Source organism: Parasteatoda tepidariorum, chromosome 4 (assembly GCF_982258835.1).
Source record: "Parasteatoda tepidariorum strain Cologne lab strain chromosome 4, Ptep-v5.0, whole genome shotgun sequence".
NCBI classification, from domain to species: Eukaryota; Metazoa; Arthropoda; class Arachnida; order Araneae; family Theridiidae; genus Parasteatoda; species Parasteatoda tepidariorum.
Window position 1 is genome coordinate 88,447,792 of NC_141758.1, and position 20,641 is coordinate 88,468,432.

A 20,641-nucleotide genomic window follows, 5' to 3' on the forward strand; every position below is an offset into this window, starting at 1 on the left:
AACAGTGATCGTCAAAACCATGTGGATTTACAATGAAGTCGTTGTGAATCATGTCAAATATATTTGTTAGCGTACTGTTCGTACTTTCTATTAAAATTATCAGGATTTTAAAAATGTGAAGCAACTATAGTCGAAAAAAAAATTGACAAGCCATGTGAATTAACAATGAAATCCATGTGAATAGAGTGCCGCGTTTAAAAATAATTGCTCAAATGCATGCTTTAAAATTCACATGTAATAATATGGTATTAAAATACAGAGACTTTAAAAGCCATTAGAAAATTTTTTAAGTAACGGCAAAAAAAAACATAGCAAAAATCCCTTGGGTTTATTGTGGATCAAATACACTTTATTTATATAATTTTGGACCTCTTAACTCCGGAATTTTACAAAATACAGACCTTAAGTTCTGAGTAGTCTGAAATTTTGAAGTCTTACTTTATAAATGTGTGTATGGTTTGAAATCAATAAAAAAACAGTTTCTGAAGCCAAAAATAACATTTATTTATATGTATATATATACTGAAAAGATCTGTAACTTTTCAAATTATATAAATTTCTTACTCTAAACATTTGTGACTTTCACAATCATCAACTACCAATACCTGATTACAAATTTCACAAGACAGGATATTGCTTTTACTTTTAAAATTTTTCCGTTTGGAATTGCTGTAGTAATTATTTAGATATTCATTGTGGACGGCAAGAAGCTCTTGTTGTTTGGGTATATCGGGCAGCAAGGCTACTAGTTCTGGAAATATGCTTCGATAGTCGTCTTCTTCCAAAATATCAAGGCACTTCTTCTGGTACTCACGTCCAGAAATGGCGTTACATCGAAAATCTCTCGATACAGATTTGAATTCTTTGAATCTGTCTGTAGTTTGGGAAGCCTCGTTTATAAGATGAAGTAGTCTCTCGTTCCGCATTTGGAAATTGGGAGGTTCTAAGTATAAAAAGTTACTCGTAGGAAGGTCAAAACTGTCGACAGTCGGGGAATTTAGGTTACTTTTTAAACTATTTCCAACAATTTGAGCAATAGAACTTAAACTTAAAGAAGTTTTAGTGTTAGCATTGGAGTTGGTTGAAAATCCTGGGGGAGGAGGGCGGGATTTTTTAACATTTATCCCAGGGGGAGGTGGTGGTTTCTTAACTTCTTCTAAAGGAGGAAAGTCATCTTTACCAAATGATACTTTTGTTTGCCATGTATCGGGTTCCCAAGTGTCTTTAGGTGGTCTACTTGGAGGACGCCTTTTTATAGGATCTGTATTTTCTATGTTATTTAAATATGCAAAATTATTTACAGATAACACTGGATCTGGTTCTTTCTTAATATCATCAAATTCCTCTTCTTCTTGCAGAAATGGCGTCTTTGGCTTTTTCTTTTTTGATTTTGATTTTATCACCACAAACTGATCTGACGTGGTATTTTGGCTGTGATTGGCATTGTCGTTATTAGTCTGCAGTTGGAATGAGGACATTGAGGTCTGTATATTGGCAGCTTTCACGTTATTAACTGGCACAGACGCAGGACGTGATTTTTTAACTTCTAACCTTGGAAAAGCTTCTTCAAAATTTGAGTTGTCTTTTTTGGATAACCATTTTGGGGTCGACTGTTGCTGTGGATTTTTTGTTACAGGCTTGTCCATTCTGTCATCGTCTGTGACATTAAAACGACTAGAATTAGTGTTTCTTGGTAACTGAGCTTTTGCACTGAAATCAACTTTTTTTGGCTGGTTGGGAAATAGATCGGAGGTAGAAGAAGGTCCGAGGGCTGGGAAGTCTTCCGAAGACATCATATTACGTCTATAAGCTTGAGGAACAGAATTTCTTACTACAGATTGCATAGATGTTGCTAATTCTACAGGTTTTCCACCATTTGAAGATATTCCACTAAGAGCTTCTTCAGCAGAAAGAAATGGAAACTCTTGAGTAGATTGAGTGTCTATTGGCTCTGTTTCAGGTATTACTTTTGATTGGCTCTTGTCACTATAATTAAAAGAAGGTAAATGTTACAATTAATAGCACAAAAAAGTAATTTCCAATTAAGGTATAGTCAGCAGAGTTCCCACTCAATTTCAGAAAGAAAAAAAAATTTCCCTGACTTTTCCAGGTATGGTAGGTAAATTTCAATGAAAATTGAGATCATATCAGAAAACTTTGATTCTTTTATTTGTAATGTGAAATATAAAATATTCTTCAGTGTAAAAAAACATTATAAATGAGGAAGGGAACATTTCAGTTTTCTAAAATGGGAGATTTTTACAACAAATAGTTGCAATAGATTAGGGGTACACAACCTGCGGCCCGCGGGCCAAATGCGGCCCTTCGACTGCTGAAGTGCGGCCCGCGAGAGCTTCTAAACACAATAAAAAAAAATTTAAAAAATGGCAATTTTTAATCGCACTTTTAAGTCATCACATTTTGATCCAATCAATTTTAACAGATTCTTTAGTAAATGTACGTTTAAGCCGATTTTATCGTAAATATAAATGATTTTTTTTAAGCGGTTATTTCTGATTTTCTACGTGATTTCGAAAACCCGGAATTTTTATTACGATGCGAGTTTCAGATCGCAAATTTAAATAATCACTTTTTGTGCACTTTATTTGTGACGATTTCATCTTAAATCTAAGTGATTTTTTATCTTTTTTTTCCCCAATTCTTTCTTTTTTTTTCAGCAATTTTTTTCGACAGTTATTGCTATGCGTTCCCATGTATTATAAAAAATTCCAATTGTTCTATTACGACATACAAATTTTAAATCATGCATTTAACACGCTTTATTTGTGATGAGTTCAGCATAAATATATTTTTTCCCAATTATTTCTATACTTTTCCACATGACTTTTGACGATCCTGTTATTTAACTAGTTGTTATTACGACACGTGATTGTTAATCGCGCAATTAAATAATCCGTTTTCGATACGGTATTTCAGTACAGTTTTATCATAAATCCTAGCTATTTTTCCTTCGTTTTTATTTCCTCAACGTTTTTATTTCCGCAGCGAATATGATTTGGTCGAATGTGGTAATGAATTGTGATTTGATCAAAAACCAAATATTCGACAAAAAAAAAGAAGAAGAAAAAATCGACTGAACTCCGTACACTTGGGGCCCAATAGCAAAATCTTTTAGCAGCATAGCAACACTGAAACTAAAATTTCAATGCTCAGAATAATATTTCCTGGAAAAACGCATTCATAAATTAACTCTAAAAAATAAGGCCAATCAAGAACGTTTTTGAAAATGTTGAAAAGTGAAACAGAGAACATAAAAATCAATCTTTATTTTTGAAAAAAAAATTTAAAGCTGAACATCTCAGTTTTTCAATTACCAGAAAAAGCAAAGAAAAAAGAATTAAGTCAACAGAAATGCTATTGAAAATTTCTGCGTTATAAGGAAAATGTTTAAAAAAAGTTTTTTTTTTTTTATTTAAAGAAAATAAAAAGATAGAAAGTGTTCTTAATTTTTTAAATGAAAATCTTATGCCGAAAATCTCAATTTAAATTTTTCTCATTGCCATAATTTTAGAAGAAAAAAACTTGCTATAAAATAAATTTTTTTAATAACTTTATTTAAAAAAAAAATGCTGAGTCATAATAAAAATACCTAAAAAAAGAAAAACTGTAAAAACAAATTTTTCTTAGTTCCTGAAACAAAATTTTAATACTGAAAATCACACTTTTCTATGTTACTGGTTATTTATATTACAGTACAGGGAAAGAGTGATAATAATGAGACTTTCTGTTAAAATGCTGGGTTACAATAAAAACAGCGAAAAATGGAAAAAAATCCTTCTCAATTCTCAAAGTATCGAAAATATGACAAAATTGACATGTCTGATTATAATTAAAAAAGAAAAAAGTAATATCTATAAACATTCAAAAATAAAAAAATCTTGGAAAAATACCTTTCTAAAACATATTCTGCCGAATATTTGACTGATCATTCAATCAATGGCATTGCAGTTTTTTTTTTATTTATTAGAATTTAATTCTAAAATGAATTTTCGTATTGCATGATATGATAAAAAAAAAAACATTTCTTTTCTTCAATGTTTATTTATTTTGAAAAATCTATTGTTCATATAATAAAAATAGCAAGTTTTTTTTTTGTAAAAAAAAGTATAAATTTTTTTTATTTTTGAATGAATTCTAATAATGGAACACTACTAAGTTATTGATATTACTAAGTTTATTGGTAAAAAAAAAAATGGAACGCTAATGTTTAAATAAACATTACTACATTTGTCATTAACATGTCTAAATACATGTGCGGCCCTTCGTGAGCAAACCTGCTGTGTGAGTGGCCCTTCACTCAAAAAGGTTGTGCACCCCTACAATAGATGTTAAAATTATTTAACTCGAATCTCAATAACTGAGTACTGTTACTGACAATTTTAAGACTGGTTATTTTCTCGGTATGATATAGGAATATTCCAGGTTTCAGTAAAAAAAATTGCAATTTTCCCTGATTTTTGGAATTAAATAAAATTCCCTGACAATTCCAGGTTTTCCTTGTTCTCCCCGACCTGTGGGAACCCTGAGTCAGTGGTCAGAAATAGCATGTCTCAAGAAGAGAAACTGCTGTAGTTTTTACTTTTTTTCCGTTGTTTATAGTGTAGTGTGATTCTAAAGAAAATCCTAATTAGGAAATCATATAATAATCAAAAGAAAATCATATGATAAAATTTTTTCTTTTTATTGTTGAATGTTCATCATATATACACACACACACAGAGATACATATACATTAACAAAATGCAAGAACATTTTCGAAAACTTTACACGATCATGATAAAATAACTAGCTTCTGACAAAGAATTCTTTTCTTGATTATATTAACCTCCATAAAAACAATGCAGAATTTTAAATATATTCAACATTAAGAAGCTTATTCCATTTTATAAATTAGTTATTACTTTGAATATGTAAAAAAGAATAATTTCAATTCAAAATTATAATTAGTTATACTATAATTTAGAAAAGTTATCGGGTGCATTTTTTTAGATTTAAATAAAAGTCTATTCAACGAAACATCAACAAGAATAATATTATTGATCATACTGAATTTATAAAGATATGTAAAGAGTTAAGCAAACTGAGAAAATTTAACAAATTCATATCAATGTAAATTAGTGAATAATTCCTATTAAATTTTTTATTTAGATCAGCTTTGATGAAATGATTAAAACAATTTTCAATAATTTTAAAATTTAAATACAATAAGTATTGAAGCTAAACATTTTTGTAAGAATTAAATTATAAAATGGTCCCTACAATCATAATATTTAACGAGTCGGTGATTATTTAACTTTTTATTTTTGTTGTTTTAAAATCAAATCATAAAGCGATTAATTAAAGTTTTTTGGAATGACAAATCTGAATTAACATACGATTTTTTACATTTGTAAATGTTAAAATAGTGAAACTTCATACTTTTTTTAAAAAATCTTTCGCTTTTAAATATTGTGTTTTTCCATAAATTAACTGAAGAACACCGAAAATTATGAAAGTAATAAAGTAAATTAAGAAATTTTAAAAAATTATGCAATTACAATAGACACCCGGTCTCTCAGGTAAAAAAATTCCTGGGATTAAAAATCTCGATTATTATCTTTTTTAAATTTAAAGAATAAAAGAGAGATGGAAATTTTGTGGTCATGAAGTTTTGTTGTTGTTGACTGCTCTAAACTCACATAAAACACATAATTAGTGAATGATTCCAAAGTCAAGTTCAAGGATAATGGTACTGATCTATAAATAGAATAACAAAAGAAGGCCATTGGCTTTCTAGGGAGGAAGACGACAGAGTTTCAACAGTGATGAAAGTAAAAAGAGAAATTTTGCTAGTAGGGAAAAAAAATTTGGCAATGTTGAATTGGTTCCCATGATCAGCAATGGTTTGATTTCAAAGGATGGAAAATGAAGTCTGAAATTGAGAATATCTCAAAAAATGAAGCAGAGATGCACACGAGAGTGCAATAATCCTCCCCTACAAATCCAGGAAAGTGTAAGCACATGTAGGCCTGCGAGTATTTCCTGAATCAAACACGTAAATGATTAGCGCTTTCATACGGTACAGACCGACGATACGCCAAAATGGATTGTAGTTGAATGAATTGTGAAAATGTTGAAAGAAGCAATATGAAAACCACAATATTTGCATAATTTGTGGCGAAGTTAGACGCGGTAAAGAAAGAAAAAAAAATCTGATTTTGGAAAAGGAGAAATTAAGAACTTTTTAAAAACTAATGTAAGAAGCACCTTTAAGGGCTTTTAAACAACAAAATCGAAAATAAGCACTTTTATAAAACACTACACACCCTGGAGTTAAATGATCAACAGAAAAATTTTCTCCGGAAATAGAGATTTAAGTCATTTTCTCTAAACTTATTATCTCAAAAGTTTTCAAACTTTAAGTGAATTTTTTAATATTTAAAAAACGAAATAAACAAAAAATTTTGGTCGTTTTATTGAAATGAATGGTTTTATTTAGACGTTTTTACAGCATTAAAAAAACTGTATATTTCGAATAGCAAATAGATTTCATGAATTGGGCATTATAATAATGGCTAGGTCACAGTAATGGAGGAGGTCTTAAAGAGTGTAGACTGTATAAATTGAGGAGATAGAATCTTACTTTGTATTATGCTCCTCTGCATTTCGTCTTTGGTTACCATATCTTCTCCCTCTAGGGCTTGAACTACCTGAAAAATCATACACTTTAAGAATTATCCAAATTAAAAATTCTATTTACAAAGACAATCAAAAACTTATACAAAGGAAAATCAAAACACATTTAAGGGACTTGAATAATTTGAAGAGATTTGTTTTTTAGAAAATTTGAACAGCAATCTTCACACTTTTTTTCTAAGAAGTTTGGAGCGCATGTCAAAAAATACTATGCTATGAAACCTAAAGAATTATATAGCTAGCGTCAAATTTCTTAATATTTTTTTAAATGATTTAGACTAAAAAAAAATCTCATTATCTTTGTCCAAAATAAAATTTTTTTCATTTTTCTCACTGTATTATACAAGACAACATTTTTACTATCTTTTTCTTCTCAAAGTATTGTGTTTTTACAATTAAATATGAATTAGGAAGCGTAGCTGAATCTTTCAACAAAAAATAAGCACCTTTTAAGTACTTTTTAAGCATATAAAAAATATTTCTAAGCACTATGTACATTAACAAAATGCAAAATAATTTTCAAAGATTTTACATCATCATGATAAAATAATTATTTTCTGGCAAAGAACTCTTTTCTTAATTATAATAGCCACTATAAAAAAATCGAAAATTTTTTGGTTCGATATCAGAAGAGGGGAAATGAAGCCTGAAATTGAGAATATCTTGCAAAATGCAGCAGAGTTGCACATGAAAGTGCAAGAATCTCACCGAACTCAGCTCAGTAGATGCCCAAGTGGACTTGCAAGTATTTCATCAAACATGTAAAATGATTGATACTTTCATACACTGTGGACCGAAGGTACGCCAAAATGCATTGTGTTCGAATGAATTCTGAAAACCCTGAATAGGACAATGTGAAAACTCCAATTTTGCATAATATGTGGCGAAAATCGACATGGTAAAGAAAAAAAACTCATTTCCGAAAAAGGAAAATTAAGCACTTTTTAAAAACATCCCATAAAAAAACGTCTTTAAAGGTTTAAAAAAAACGAAAATTGAAAATAAGCACCTTTAAGCACTTTTTAAAAATACTATCTTGCGCTGAGGAAGAAATGCATTAAAGGTTTTATGCATTAAAAACGAGAATAATTTTTAGGAAAGAATGTAATTAAACTTCTTTTTTTTTTCTCATTTTCTTAGAAACAGCATTTTTCTCTCAATTTGACACTTAGAAGTATGACTATGTATGAAATAAACTATATTACTTATGATGCTAATGGCAGAAAATTTTTAAGTGGTATACAGACAATATTTAGTGATTGATAAAAAGTAAGAAATTTTTTGTGAAAATTCACTCATTGTTTCATCTTTTAGTAAAAAAGATCAAAACAATATAAAATTAACAAATTAAATATTTGACAAAACATTTTCAATTTAAGGTAGAATTATATAAATAAAACACTGCAATAAAATACATACCGTTTGGCCGTTCAGAATAATTGAATTTAAAATCTATCTTTCTAGCTTCTCTGGCTTCAGCTTTTGATTTATTTTTGCTATGATGAACAGCTGTGTGAGCTTTTAAATCTATCTCTGAACGGAAAACAGCTGTAAATTTTTCATTTACACATTCACCTTCTTCACACAAATAATGATCAGTTCGAAAATGTACCCTTAGGTATTCATAACTCCTAAAGAAAGAAAAAAATTTACTTTAAAATAAATATCTAACCATACAGGAGAGAGTAGGACAACACTTGGATTCAACAGTTTTTACTAGATTATGCCTCCCATTTATATGAAACAAGTTGCAGATAGTCATATTAGTAAGAAATGAATAAAAGACAGTATAAACCAGTGATTCCCAAAGTGGTCTATATCGACCCTTAGGGGTCAATGACAACCTGCAAGGGGCCCATGTCAAGTGAAAAAAAAATTTTGGTCCATGAAATTAAGGGGATAAAACAGTGATTCCCAAAGTGGTCTATATCGACCCTTAGGGGTCAACAACAACCTGCAAGGAGCCCATGTCAAGTGAAAAAAAATTGGGGGTCCATGAAATGAAAATGGGGATCAACGATAGTGGATCTTATGTAAGCAGGTCGTAACATTAATTTTGGCATTCATGAAAGGAATAATCAACATACACTGATAGTACCTATATACTTACATTATACAGCCTTATAATATAAAGACATATCTATCTACATTCTACATAATTCATAAAAGTAGCTATGAAGTAAAAATTTTATTAAAATTTAAGTTATTAGGATTATTTTCTGATATATGAAACTGAATTATTACAAACTAGTAGTTACTTGCAGTTTTGTCCACATACATTTTTACTTTTTTCTGCATGCAAGGTTTTATTTTGCAGCAAAAAAGTATTTTTCCGTGGTAAATTAATTTGAATTTAATTAATAAATGTATAAAATTAACATGTGATTTTTTCTTAAGTTTTTCACACTACATTTCACTACAGTTAGAAATTTAAATCTTTAACAGTGAGTAGCACTATACTAACTGTCTAATAAGTTGATGAATTTACAAAACAAAAAATCAATATCAGGTAAGCATGGTGTCAAAATTTTCTAGGAATCACTGGTATAGATGATATGTTTGTCAATGAGAATGTTTTAAAATATTTAATTAGAAAAGTTTAGAATTTTATACCATCAATTTTACTTTGTAGTTTTTAATGGTTTGACAATTTATTTGGGAGAAATTCAAAATCTGATACCTCTTTTAGCTATAGTAAGTTACAAAATTTAGATATAGTAAGCTATAAACAACCAGACATAGTTCATGTTATTAAGGTCAATCGCATTCGATGGCTGGGACACCTCTATAGATTTGAAGACCAAAACCCAACAAAAAAAAGTAACTTTTTTTAATCCAGAAGGTACAAGAAAAAGGGGTCATGCACCGACTAGGAGGCTGAACGTAGTTGAGAGGGACCTAAAGATAATAGGAATAACTGGAAGGCCATGGTACAGAATATATCAAGATGGCAAAAACTTATTGGGATGGTCTTGGCCTATCATAGGTTGTAGTGCCCAAGAAGAAGTTACTAAAACATGTTCTGTATCACATTTAAAATATTATACATATATATATTTTATTGAATGGGACGAAACTGAGATCTTGTCAGTCAGACAAAATTAAGTAGTACAAAATGCTATAAGCTACAGGCCAGGCCAAGTTAAAATCCCAGAAAGGTTGAATATAGCGCTTCAACTTTAAAAGCTGGGCTCATAAAGCCTATAATAATGCAGAGAAAAGTAAGAGAAATTTTATTTCTGATTTCTGTTCCTAAATCTGATCAATAGATATTGCTTGTGTTCACTGATTTTTAATTCCCAACATGTTTTTCAGACAAGAAAGGTCATTGTATTGATTTAATGCTATAAAAAACTTTTCCTTTTTTGATTATTTTAATATACAGTCAAACCCCACAATAGTGAACTCCCGGATATAGTGAACGTAAGTTCGGTCCCGTGCTTGCTATACCCGTTTAATGTTATTTTTTGTGGATATAGTGAACCAAAAAACTGATGAAGTTGGATATAATGAACTTTTTCTGTCTTCGACTGATTTCTTTCTTCATTTTTTTGTAATAATTTTAAAATTTCTACTTCAAAATAAATATAGATACCGATTTTTAAAACCATCTATAGAGGGGAATGTAGCGATAAGCATTTTTTTCTTGTTTGCTTCTTTTATCTTACTTTTCCATCCCTAAACAAATCAAATAGATGTTTTCAACCCAGGCAGATGATGCACCTGTAAGGTGTCAGTGGGATCAATATGCATTTTCTGTCAGAGGGAAAGAGTAATTATTCATTATTGGTCAAAAGGTTGGACACTATGCGTTGATAAGGACCTTCATTTCAACTCCTTTTTGCTCTCAGCTCAATTAAAAAAAGACTGCAAACAAGTGCTTCAAATTTAACTATGGCAAGCAGTAAACGTAAAATGTTCTTCAATAATGATAAAATGGGCATAATCAGAAAAATTGAAAATGGATGTAATCAAGCTGATATTTGCAGGGAATATAAACTATCCAAATCTACAGTTTATAACATATGGAAAAATAGGCGATTAACAATTTCGGCTCATGAAAAATATTTAAATGGCAGAAAAAAGTTGAGAAAAGCAGATCACAAGGATGTTGAAGAAGCATTACCGAAGTGGTTCAGCATTCAAAGAAACTGCAATCTTCCAGTATCTGGACAAATGTCGATGGATTTGCTGAGCGATTTTATGAGACTACTTTTATGTGCTCGAATGGCAGCTTAGACAGGTTTAAAAAGCGGAATAACAGAAATTCAGGAAAAATTATCTGAGAGTCGGGAATTGTTTCTATATCTGATGTTGAGGATTTCTCATCAGCTAGTGATTACTATTTTTTTTTTTGTACGTAGGACAAAGAGTAATAAAAAATGACACATTTTTTGCTACTGCATAACAGTTTTCAGTCATTTATTTGAATAATGTGTAATAAAAGGGAAGAGTTTGGGAGCCATTAGTTAAATTGTCCGCTTAACGGATATAGTGAACTCCCGGTTATAGTGAACCAAAATTTCGGTCCCTTGAAGGTTCACTATAGCGGGGGTTTAACTGTATATGCAATTTTAAATGACTAGGTAGGATAAAATCAGGTACTAGCATATTTTCAAAAAATAATTCAACCTATTATTAAAATTTAATTGAACTTGTGAAAAATTAGAGACACTATTCTGTGCAGTAATTATTGAAATACAATAAATAGTAAAACAATTATTGATCAGTAAAAAAATAATAATACTCATGTTTGGAGCCAAATAACTAGAAAACTATTAAATAAAACAGTAACAAATATGAAAGTCAAACCATAAAGAAAACAAACTTGAAATTTGTAAAAATACACACAAATTTCAAAATATCTTACATCATCTAAAATTTATGATTATTTTCTTCAAAAAATATTTGATTCATAGTAAAGTACAGCAAAAGTGACAGCAGGACGTTTTTTTAAAACTATTACTTTCTCTAAATATTCCTAATAAGCTCTTCAAATTAATAGCAAATTAATCACACTAAAAATTAAGTATTATATATAAATGTTTCAATATTTTTTATTACACTATCATAAAAATATTCCTAATTCATATGTCTATTATAAGATCAGATATTTTTAACAAAATTTTCTTAATTTCTTCAAAATATTTACACTAATAATAAATACATTTATCTATTTTCCTTCCTGAACCTACATTTGCATAAATCAGATTCAAAATTTCTTATTTTGTGTGAAATGACAATCATATAAAAAAAGAACCCAAAAAAATATGTAATATATGTATAAATACTTGAAGAAACTACAAAGTTTAGTGAAAATATGAATACAGTTGAAAATAACAATTCACTCTAAATATATACAACTAATAATACACAACTTTTAAATTGTCATATGGAAAGTTATAACAAACTTTTATTTTTCTTATATGTAGTTACTTTATTTAAGATCAAATTCTTATTTTTCTCTCTCATCTGTCCCTTACAGTAATTTTAATGAGTTATAAAACTTGCCATATTTTCTATTTCAATTAACACAGAAACAATACTATTCTGCTGTCTAAAAGAACATTACAAAAAGATCTTTCCATAGCGTTGATCAGTTTAACGTAGGTAGATAAATTAATAGAAAAAATTATAACGAACTTCAGATATTAATTATGAAGCTATCAAAATCACATATTTCACTGTAAACTATCTTAATTTTTTTTGCAAAATTAATTAAACATTAATATTTAATAATCTTAACAATAGTTAAGACTTAATTGAATTAAATACACAACTATTTCATTTCAAATAACTTAAAGTGCTTATACTGTGTGTTCCAAACATTACAGATAGTTCTTAAAATATCAATTAAAGGAGATAGAAAGACCCGTTTGCTGCATTCTACTTCGAAAACCAGAAAACTTTTTCTTGTCAATATTAGTAACATAAGTTTATAATTTCATTTTATTTTAGTTTATAACCGTTATTGAACAGCCTAACAAATTTTGGGTAACGGCCACTCTGTAGTCGTGTAATTTTGAACCAATCCGGAAGACAATGAAACTCCTAGATCAATACCCCCAGAGGTGTGACTTGTGATGGGAACATTAAGGACTTTGTGACTCAACAGAATTAGCGTGCACCAGTCACTATTTACTACACAGAGAGTCTCAGCCAGCTGGGGATCCACAAAGGGTACGAACCCACTTGTACATGGGTCCAGTGCCCAACCAACTAGGCTATCCCGCCACAAGTTCAAATATTGGCAAAAAAGTTTATTAACAGATGGCACTACTATCCTGAAAAACTATAATGCAATGTTTATTGCTGTATGTCAGACAAAATTAAAGCATGCCTGTTCAAATATTCCAAATGAAATATTTGAACAGGCATGCCTTAATTTTGATCTTAGATCGCACAACACTGTTAATACAGATGGTGGTTATTTTAAAAATATTTTATAGTTTTTCCCAGCCTTGCCATATTTTGATGAACTTAATAACTGATTTCAAAACTTGGTGAAAAAACTTTTCCTAGGCAGAATAAAACTAAACATGTATTTGTAGCTTGTTTTATGTAATTGATTTTTCAAATTATAGATAATTTTTGAAGTAATTACCAATGATTTGTAAGTACATTCTCTACAATTATAGTAAGTAACCTACTGATAATATTGATGAAGACCATCTGCATCACAGAAGTGGCAAAAGAAATGTTCCCTTCTAAGATGTCGAAAAAGATCATCGTGGTCTACATATCTTACATCACAATATTCACATAAGGGATGTCCTCTATGAGATGTTTGATCAGGATCTCCTTTTATTTTATGACGGGCAAGATCTTTCCTATTGTAACATTTCCTTTCAAAAGTGAAAATCTAAAAATAAGAATATTTAAATAATGACATAAATTTAATAAAGTAAATTGAGAATATATATATATATATATATATATATATATATATATATATATATATATATATATATATATATTTAAACAATCACTTCAAACTAATGCCCTCTAATGATGGAGCTATATTTGAAGTTTCTTATTCAACTCCTATGTGTTGATTTTTTTTATATGTGTTTTATGTTTGTAATTTCTGTTTGTTTTGTTTATAACTTGTTTGTAAAAAATTATGGTTAAGCTTCTACTATGACAAAATTATAATTTGGGATTACAGTGGAACACAAGAGACTCCTGCACTCATCAGATGAGGAAATAACTCAGTAGCCAGATTTGAAATGATAAATAATGTAAATTCATTTATTTTTGCAAATTATTTTATTTTTAACTTTTTTAGCCTACTAATTGCCTGCATATTTTATTTTATTTTTAAACTTTGCAAGTGGTTTAAAGGTTAAAAAAGAAAGTGGTTTAAAGGTTAATCACTTTAATTTTTTTAACGTCTCTTTTTTTAAAATTATTCTTCCTGATTATTTTTATATTTTGTAACTTTTTTTCTTTGACAGATATGAATTAAATCTTCATTTAGAGGAAAGCTGTGTTGTACGGCCCACAGGGCAGGTTAACAAAATAGAATTCTCAATAACAGATAATGTACAAAAAATTGCTTAGTGAAACAGACTTATATATAAAACCATTTTATCTGAAATATTTTCAAGTTCTGACTGATGTTAAAGTATCTGTTAAAAAGGTAATGATAAATGATTCAGAAAATTAAAACAACCTCTTAAGCAATATACATAAAACACTGAAAATACAAACGGGCTAAAATATAATGTGGTGGAATGCGTGAAAGCTCTTTGTTAACCACAGATTAAATCAAACCAAATACCTTTGGGTCCATAGCTGGATATAGTTACATTAAACATGAACAAATTTTAAAAAAATTACAGATTAAAAAACTTTTTTTCAAGCAAAACATAGATTTAAAAATTTGCAAATAGTTATGGAAAATCTAAAACCATGACAAAGACAGCGTTGAGGCAAGGAATTTTTTAAATACTTTAACAATACTTTAAAAAAAAGAGAGGGAGAGAGAGAGAAAATATTCTCAAATGATTTAATCTATGAATCTGCCACCAAAAAGAAAATATTAAATAATTTAAAGTCCACAATATTTAATAATTTAATGTCCACAGCATTTAACAAGGATTTTTGTCTCTATCAGTTTTGAGTTACGGATAACTGAATGTATGAAACTCATTTATTAATAAAACATGCAAATAAATAATGTAATTACAGTAGGGAACCCATTATCCGGAACGATCGTGACCATCGCTATTCCGGATAACTGATTTTTCCGGTTTTCGGAATCGCTAAAAAAAAAGCAGTTTTTTTTATTGTTAAAAGCAACTAAAAAAAAATAATATTTGGAAATAATCTTAAAAGGAAGAAAAAAAGATGAAACACTAATGATTATTTCCAAAATGACGGTAAGGTAAACATCTTTCAAAAAAGAAAAAACCTAAAATTTTACGAGGAAAAAAAAAAATTGTTTTTTTTAAATGGCGGGAAAATTTACAGAATTTTGTTCTGGTTTTTTGGTTTTCTGATTTCCGGATAACGGGTTCTGTACTGTACAACGTAATGCAAATAAATAATGTAATAACAAAACTTACTTTTAAGCTGTTATTACATATTTCACAATAAAAAAGCTCGTGTTTCCTTCTAACATGCTCTTTTAGTTTCTCAAATGAAGGAAATACTTCTTGACAAATTTGACATTGACTAATTAGCAGCAAATCAAATGACTTTTTAACTTCTTCACTTTCAAACACTATTTGGTAATTTTTATTCATCAATGACGATTTTTTATTACCATTATTAGAGAAAGGCTGTGGTTGTTCAGTAAATATTACCTGAAAAATATTTATATTATAATTATTTAAGAAAACACAAGAAAAAAGTTCATAAAAATATTACAAAAATGGAACATACAATTAGAAATACAACAGTTACCCCTAATTACATGTAAAAATCTGAAACATTATAGTAATAAAATAATGAATAAAAATTTATTAACTATGCATATTACATATACAGTGGGTGATCGGTTAACGAACACTTTAACGAAAAATTTTTGTGTTCGGATAACGAACACATATTCGTATAACGAACAAAACGAATTCTACCGAATACTTCTCGGCCTGAAAAAAAATTTATATTAAACATTTGTTATCATTTTGCATACAAAATAAGATCACTGAAAAGAGAAATGTTTAAAGCATGCTTAGTATTGATAATTACTAAATGAAACTTGAATTAACTATGAATTTAAAGGTCATTCAATAATTATTATTATGACTAAAATCAATACACACTTGAATACTTCAATTTCAATATGAATATCAATATTTTCTGACAGCTGATAAGTTATGGGCTAGTGGATTTGGCCAGCAAAGAAGTGCCATCCATGATAAAATGGAGAGGTTGCTTTTAGTATGGATAGATGAACCGGAAATGAAACGAGATGTAACTAGTATGCCTATCATTCAAGAGAAGGCTAGAGAAATTTTTGAGAAATTGAAAGAACAAACTCCGGGTTCGTCATCCGAGGAGTTAGAATTCGAGGCTACCACTGGCTGGTTTACAAAGTTTAAAACAAGGTCTGGGATTAAACATGTATTGATGCATGCTGAGTCTGCTAGTGCAGATAAAGAAGCAGCTGAGAAGTACTGTCTCAAATTTCAAGAATTCATTAAAACAGAAGGGTATCGTCAACAACAAATATTTAATTGTGATGACACAGATTTGTTTTGGAAGCTTCAACGTCCCATAAGCAAAAAATGAAAATGACTGATTAATATGCAAGGCTATATGCATGTATTATTTTTTTAAAAACTTACTAAGAAATTATACATTTTTTAAAATTTAATTTTTAGGGTTTCCAGATCGAATTAATCGATTTCACATAGAAGTCTATGGTGAATCGATGATCGGTTAACGAACAATTCGGATAGCGAACATAGTCTTGGAAGGGATTATGTTCGTTAACCGATCACCCACTGTAACTACATTTAATCCATGCAATTGAGTTCAAAAATGAATATTACTTGGCGAAATCCAGTTTTTTGCAGATAACTTTTTATCTGGTTTAAGAAGAAAAATCCCTACAAATTCTAAACCTACAATTTTTTGCATTTTTAAATTATGAATAATTGATTATTGTACATTATGATTTTCGTATATTATTCTGAAAATTAATTTATTTAACATTTTTTAGATATAAACCTAGTAATTTTTACTGTATTTTTTGAAAAAGTGGCCACTGTTAAAAATGTTTTAGTTAGCCATGGTCCCTAACCCTTTAACTATCAGGCCACTAAATATATAAATGATAATAAAAAATTGTTATCCAATAGCCACCTGGCGCCATTCTTTTCATCAAATGCATATCCATGTTCATTTTTTTATATAAAATTATTATGAATATTGTATATTATTCTGAAAATGAATTTATTTCACATTTGTTTTTTTCTTTTTTTAAATTTTTCTTCGCTTTAGATAGTAATTTTTAATAAAAGTAAAAAGCTAGTAATTTTTGCCGTATTTTTTGAAAATGCTTTAGTTAGCCACAGGACAGTAGTGAAATATCGTAATTTTGCTTCCCCGCCTTTCAAAATCAGTATTTTTGGTCACTCTTTTTCAATCTTCGTGTAAATAAAGTTTGGAATAATAGTTTCTTCCTCACTTTCACAATTGTTCCAAATAACAAAAAATAGAACCTCTCCCTAAAATCAAATTTTTTAAAGGCATTTCTCTTTTAATACTTAATAGCCTTTTTTTTATTTTAAAATTTAGCAATCAAAATTTAGAATAAGACTAAACATTTAGAAGCTACTGAAAAATTTATGAGAAGCAAAAACTATCTAACAGAGTAAAAACAATTAGAAGCAAAAAAACCTTATGTTCAGTACATAGTACATACAATTTTATAATAATTACATCCACATTTAGTACATACCTTTCAATAATAACTACACCCAAAGTTTTCTCTATTGTATTTACACAATATGATTTATTTTCCTTCGGTGAATGTCCATGGTTTTTCAGATCAAGAATAATGTTACTCATTTCATATTATTTTTAAAAAAAAAAATTCTTAACTTAAGGTTTTTAATGGAAAAACAAAGCTGTATGCTGAGTCACTAAATTGAAATTAAAAGGATTCATCATTGCTAAGCAATGGAATTATAAATTAGTTAAGTTCTGAATAGAATTTAATCCGAAATCCCGACAGATAAAAAAGAAGAAAAGGAGATGAAATAATACACGATAAAACAATTGCTAAGTAGCAAAAGTCACAATGAAAATAATTTACAAGAAATGCTAAATCCAGAGGAAATAAAATGCATGGCGAGAGCAAAATAATGGAAGTCCTGCTGAAAATAATCTTCAAGAAACGCAAAATTGCAAAGACAAAAATGGCGCATAAAGAAACTATGTATTGCGTTCTATATTTCAATGCTGACCTTGCAAGAAACTGGGAGTTCTGGTTCGATTCGCTTTTCGTCATTCAACATCACGAAACTAACATCGTCTACGTAGCTAGACGCAATCGTCATCTTCGCAGCTAGATAAAATCAAAATCTTTTTCACCAGCGCGGTGACAGCGTTAAAGCATAGGCAAGAAGCCTCGTACGTTAAATCTCGAAACAGCGAGTGTCGACATAAATCAGATTTCTGATGCACTGCATAAAACGAAAGTTGCTATGCCGGTCTGTTGATCTATGCATTAAATCAATATTTCGCATTATATCGATTTATCGTCAAGTACTAGTTCTTAGAACTCCCTAGGCTTATCATCCAAATACTTAGCATTGAAATAAACCAGTTCATGACAACATATCTGATATCCATACCATTCCCAATTTTCTATTAATGTAATTCCTTGAGCACTGAATTTCAACTCACCACCAAAACACACCCTATATGGTTCTCAGAACTTGCTAGACTCATTGTCCAAGCTCTTAGAAGCATTTATTAACACTGAAATAAACCAGATTATGACAACATATCTAATATCTATAACATTCATAATTTCCTATTAACGTAATTCCTTAAAAGGGTGCACAGCCAAATCTTTCAACAAAAAATAGGCAATTTTAAGTACTTTTTAAGCACTCAAAATATATTTTTAACCACTATATGTATAACAAAATGCAAAATAATTTTACATGATCATGATAATGATAATATAACCAGTGTCTGACAAAGAACTCTTTTATTGATTATATTAGCCATTATAAAGAGATGAAGAGGTTTTTCGGTTTGATATCAGATGGTGGAAAATGAAGCCTGAACTTGAGAATATCTAGTAAAACGCAGCCGGGTTGCACATGAGAGTGCAATAATCTCACCGAACTCAGCTCAGCAGGCGCACATGGGACTCTTAAGTATTTCATCAAACATGTAAAATTATTGGTGCTTTCATACACTATGGACCGATGGGACGCCGTAATAGATTGTGATAGAATCAATTGTGAAAACGTTGAATAGAACAATGTAAAAAGCATTCTTTTGCTTAATATGTGGCAAAAACAATATGGTAAAGAAAAAAATCTAATTTTCAAAAAGGGGAAATTAAGCTCTTTTTAAAAACAGCCAATGAAAATAAGCACCTCTATAAGCACTTTTTTAAAAACGCTACACTATGCTTGAGTTATGAATTTTTTTTTTTAAAAATAAATTAATACTGTTTTTACTGTACTAAAAATAATGTATATTCACTTTTAAAAAATAATTCTGAAGGTACAAACACAATAGAGAAAACTTGAGATGTAATCATTAGAAAAAGACAAATTTTAAACTAAACTTAATAAATAAAACTTTGTTTAGATCATTTTTTGCTTAATAGTTCAATTTCAAATTAGATAACTAATTTTCGTAAGCATGGTACAAAAATTATTAAAACATAAATCACATTTTTTGTTTTACAAAAAGTTAATTTTAAAATTAAGTAAATAATGTCAAGTGAAGGTATTAAAATTAATATTCTCAACTTAATTCAATCTTAATCTTAAATAAAGAACATTTAACTATCCTTAAAATTATAATACAGTGAATTATATTAATTTGACCTCTATATCCAGATCTTTCATGGACTCTTCATTTCTGTTTTACTGAAAGGTAATATTTATTTATATTGACATTCTTATAACTATTTCAGCTGTTGTAGGTTATGAGTTATACCTTTCAAGTTGGTTTCCTTCTGTGATTTTTCATGTTTAATTTCTAGAGGGTTCTTGCTCAGAAGTTACAAAGGTTTAGCCGATTATTCTGCTTCAGATCATGATATAAAACTTTTCCTTCCAATGAGTATCATCCCTTCAAAGTTATCTAGTTAACTCTCAGTTTCGAAAATATGCTTTATATCATGAAGCAATAAAAACGGAAATGGACAATGGCCATAAAAATCTCTAAGCTGTGTTTCATAAGTTTATGACCTTTCATCAATTTAATTTTCCTATTTAACTTTAATGAGCAAAATTTAAAACTATACTCACTAATGGAATTTCACTTCGGCAGATTGGACACTCATTTGTTTCACATAAAACCCTCATCCTAGCAGAGCATTCATAGCAAACAGGGTGGTCACATAGTCCTGTAGCATAAATACTTATTTCCTTACAACATAGAACACATTCTTCTTGGTTTTTCATGATTTCAAGTCTGTAAATAAAATTAATATATTTATATAAATATATATTGAATTACATTCAAAACATATCGTAGTTTATAGTAATATTTACTCTCATTTGTAAACAAGTTAAATCAAATGTTAGAAACTAATAAAATAACTATTTCAGAAAATTACATAACCTGAAATCTCTACTTTTGATAAATTTAATGTAAATTTTGACGTAAGTCAACCCACAAGGTAATTTTAATGTTGTTATTTTATTGCTATTTTTTTTATTTTTTTTTATTTCACAATATCTCACAATCGTGATGTGTAATGAGTTGAAGAGTTTTTTTGCTGCATTTTCCGGTT

The 20,641-nt window shown here is 29.1% G+C and overlaps 1 protein-coding gene across 1 annotated transcript; it reads right to left on the bottom strand.

Moving 5' to 3' along the window:
* Positions 1–479: 479 nt before the first annotated feature.
* On the bottom strand, positions 480–20,624 carry LOC107436653 (E3 ubiquitin-protein ligase ZNF598). The gene is made up of 7 exons (XM_043039915.3): positions 20,470–20,624; positions 20,154–20,319; positions 15,267–15,506; positions 13,347–13,558; positions 8,116–8,327; positions 6,644–6,710; positions 480–1,986 (listed from the first exon to the last, which is right to left on the bottom strand). Exons 2-7 carry the CDS (start codon positions 20,307–20,309, stop codon positions 561–563), a joined length of 2,313 nt encoding a protein of 770 aa, XP_042895849.2. The 5' UTR covers positions 20,310–20,319; positions 20,470–20,624; the 3' UTR covers positions 480–560.
* Between the last annotated feature and the right edge of the window lie 17 nt (positions 20,625–20,641).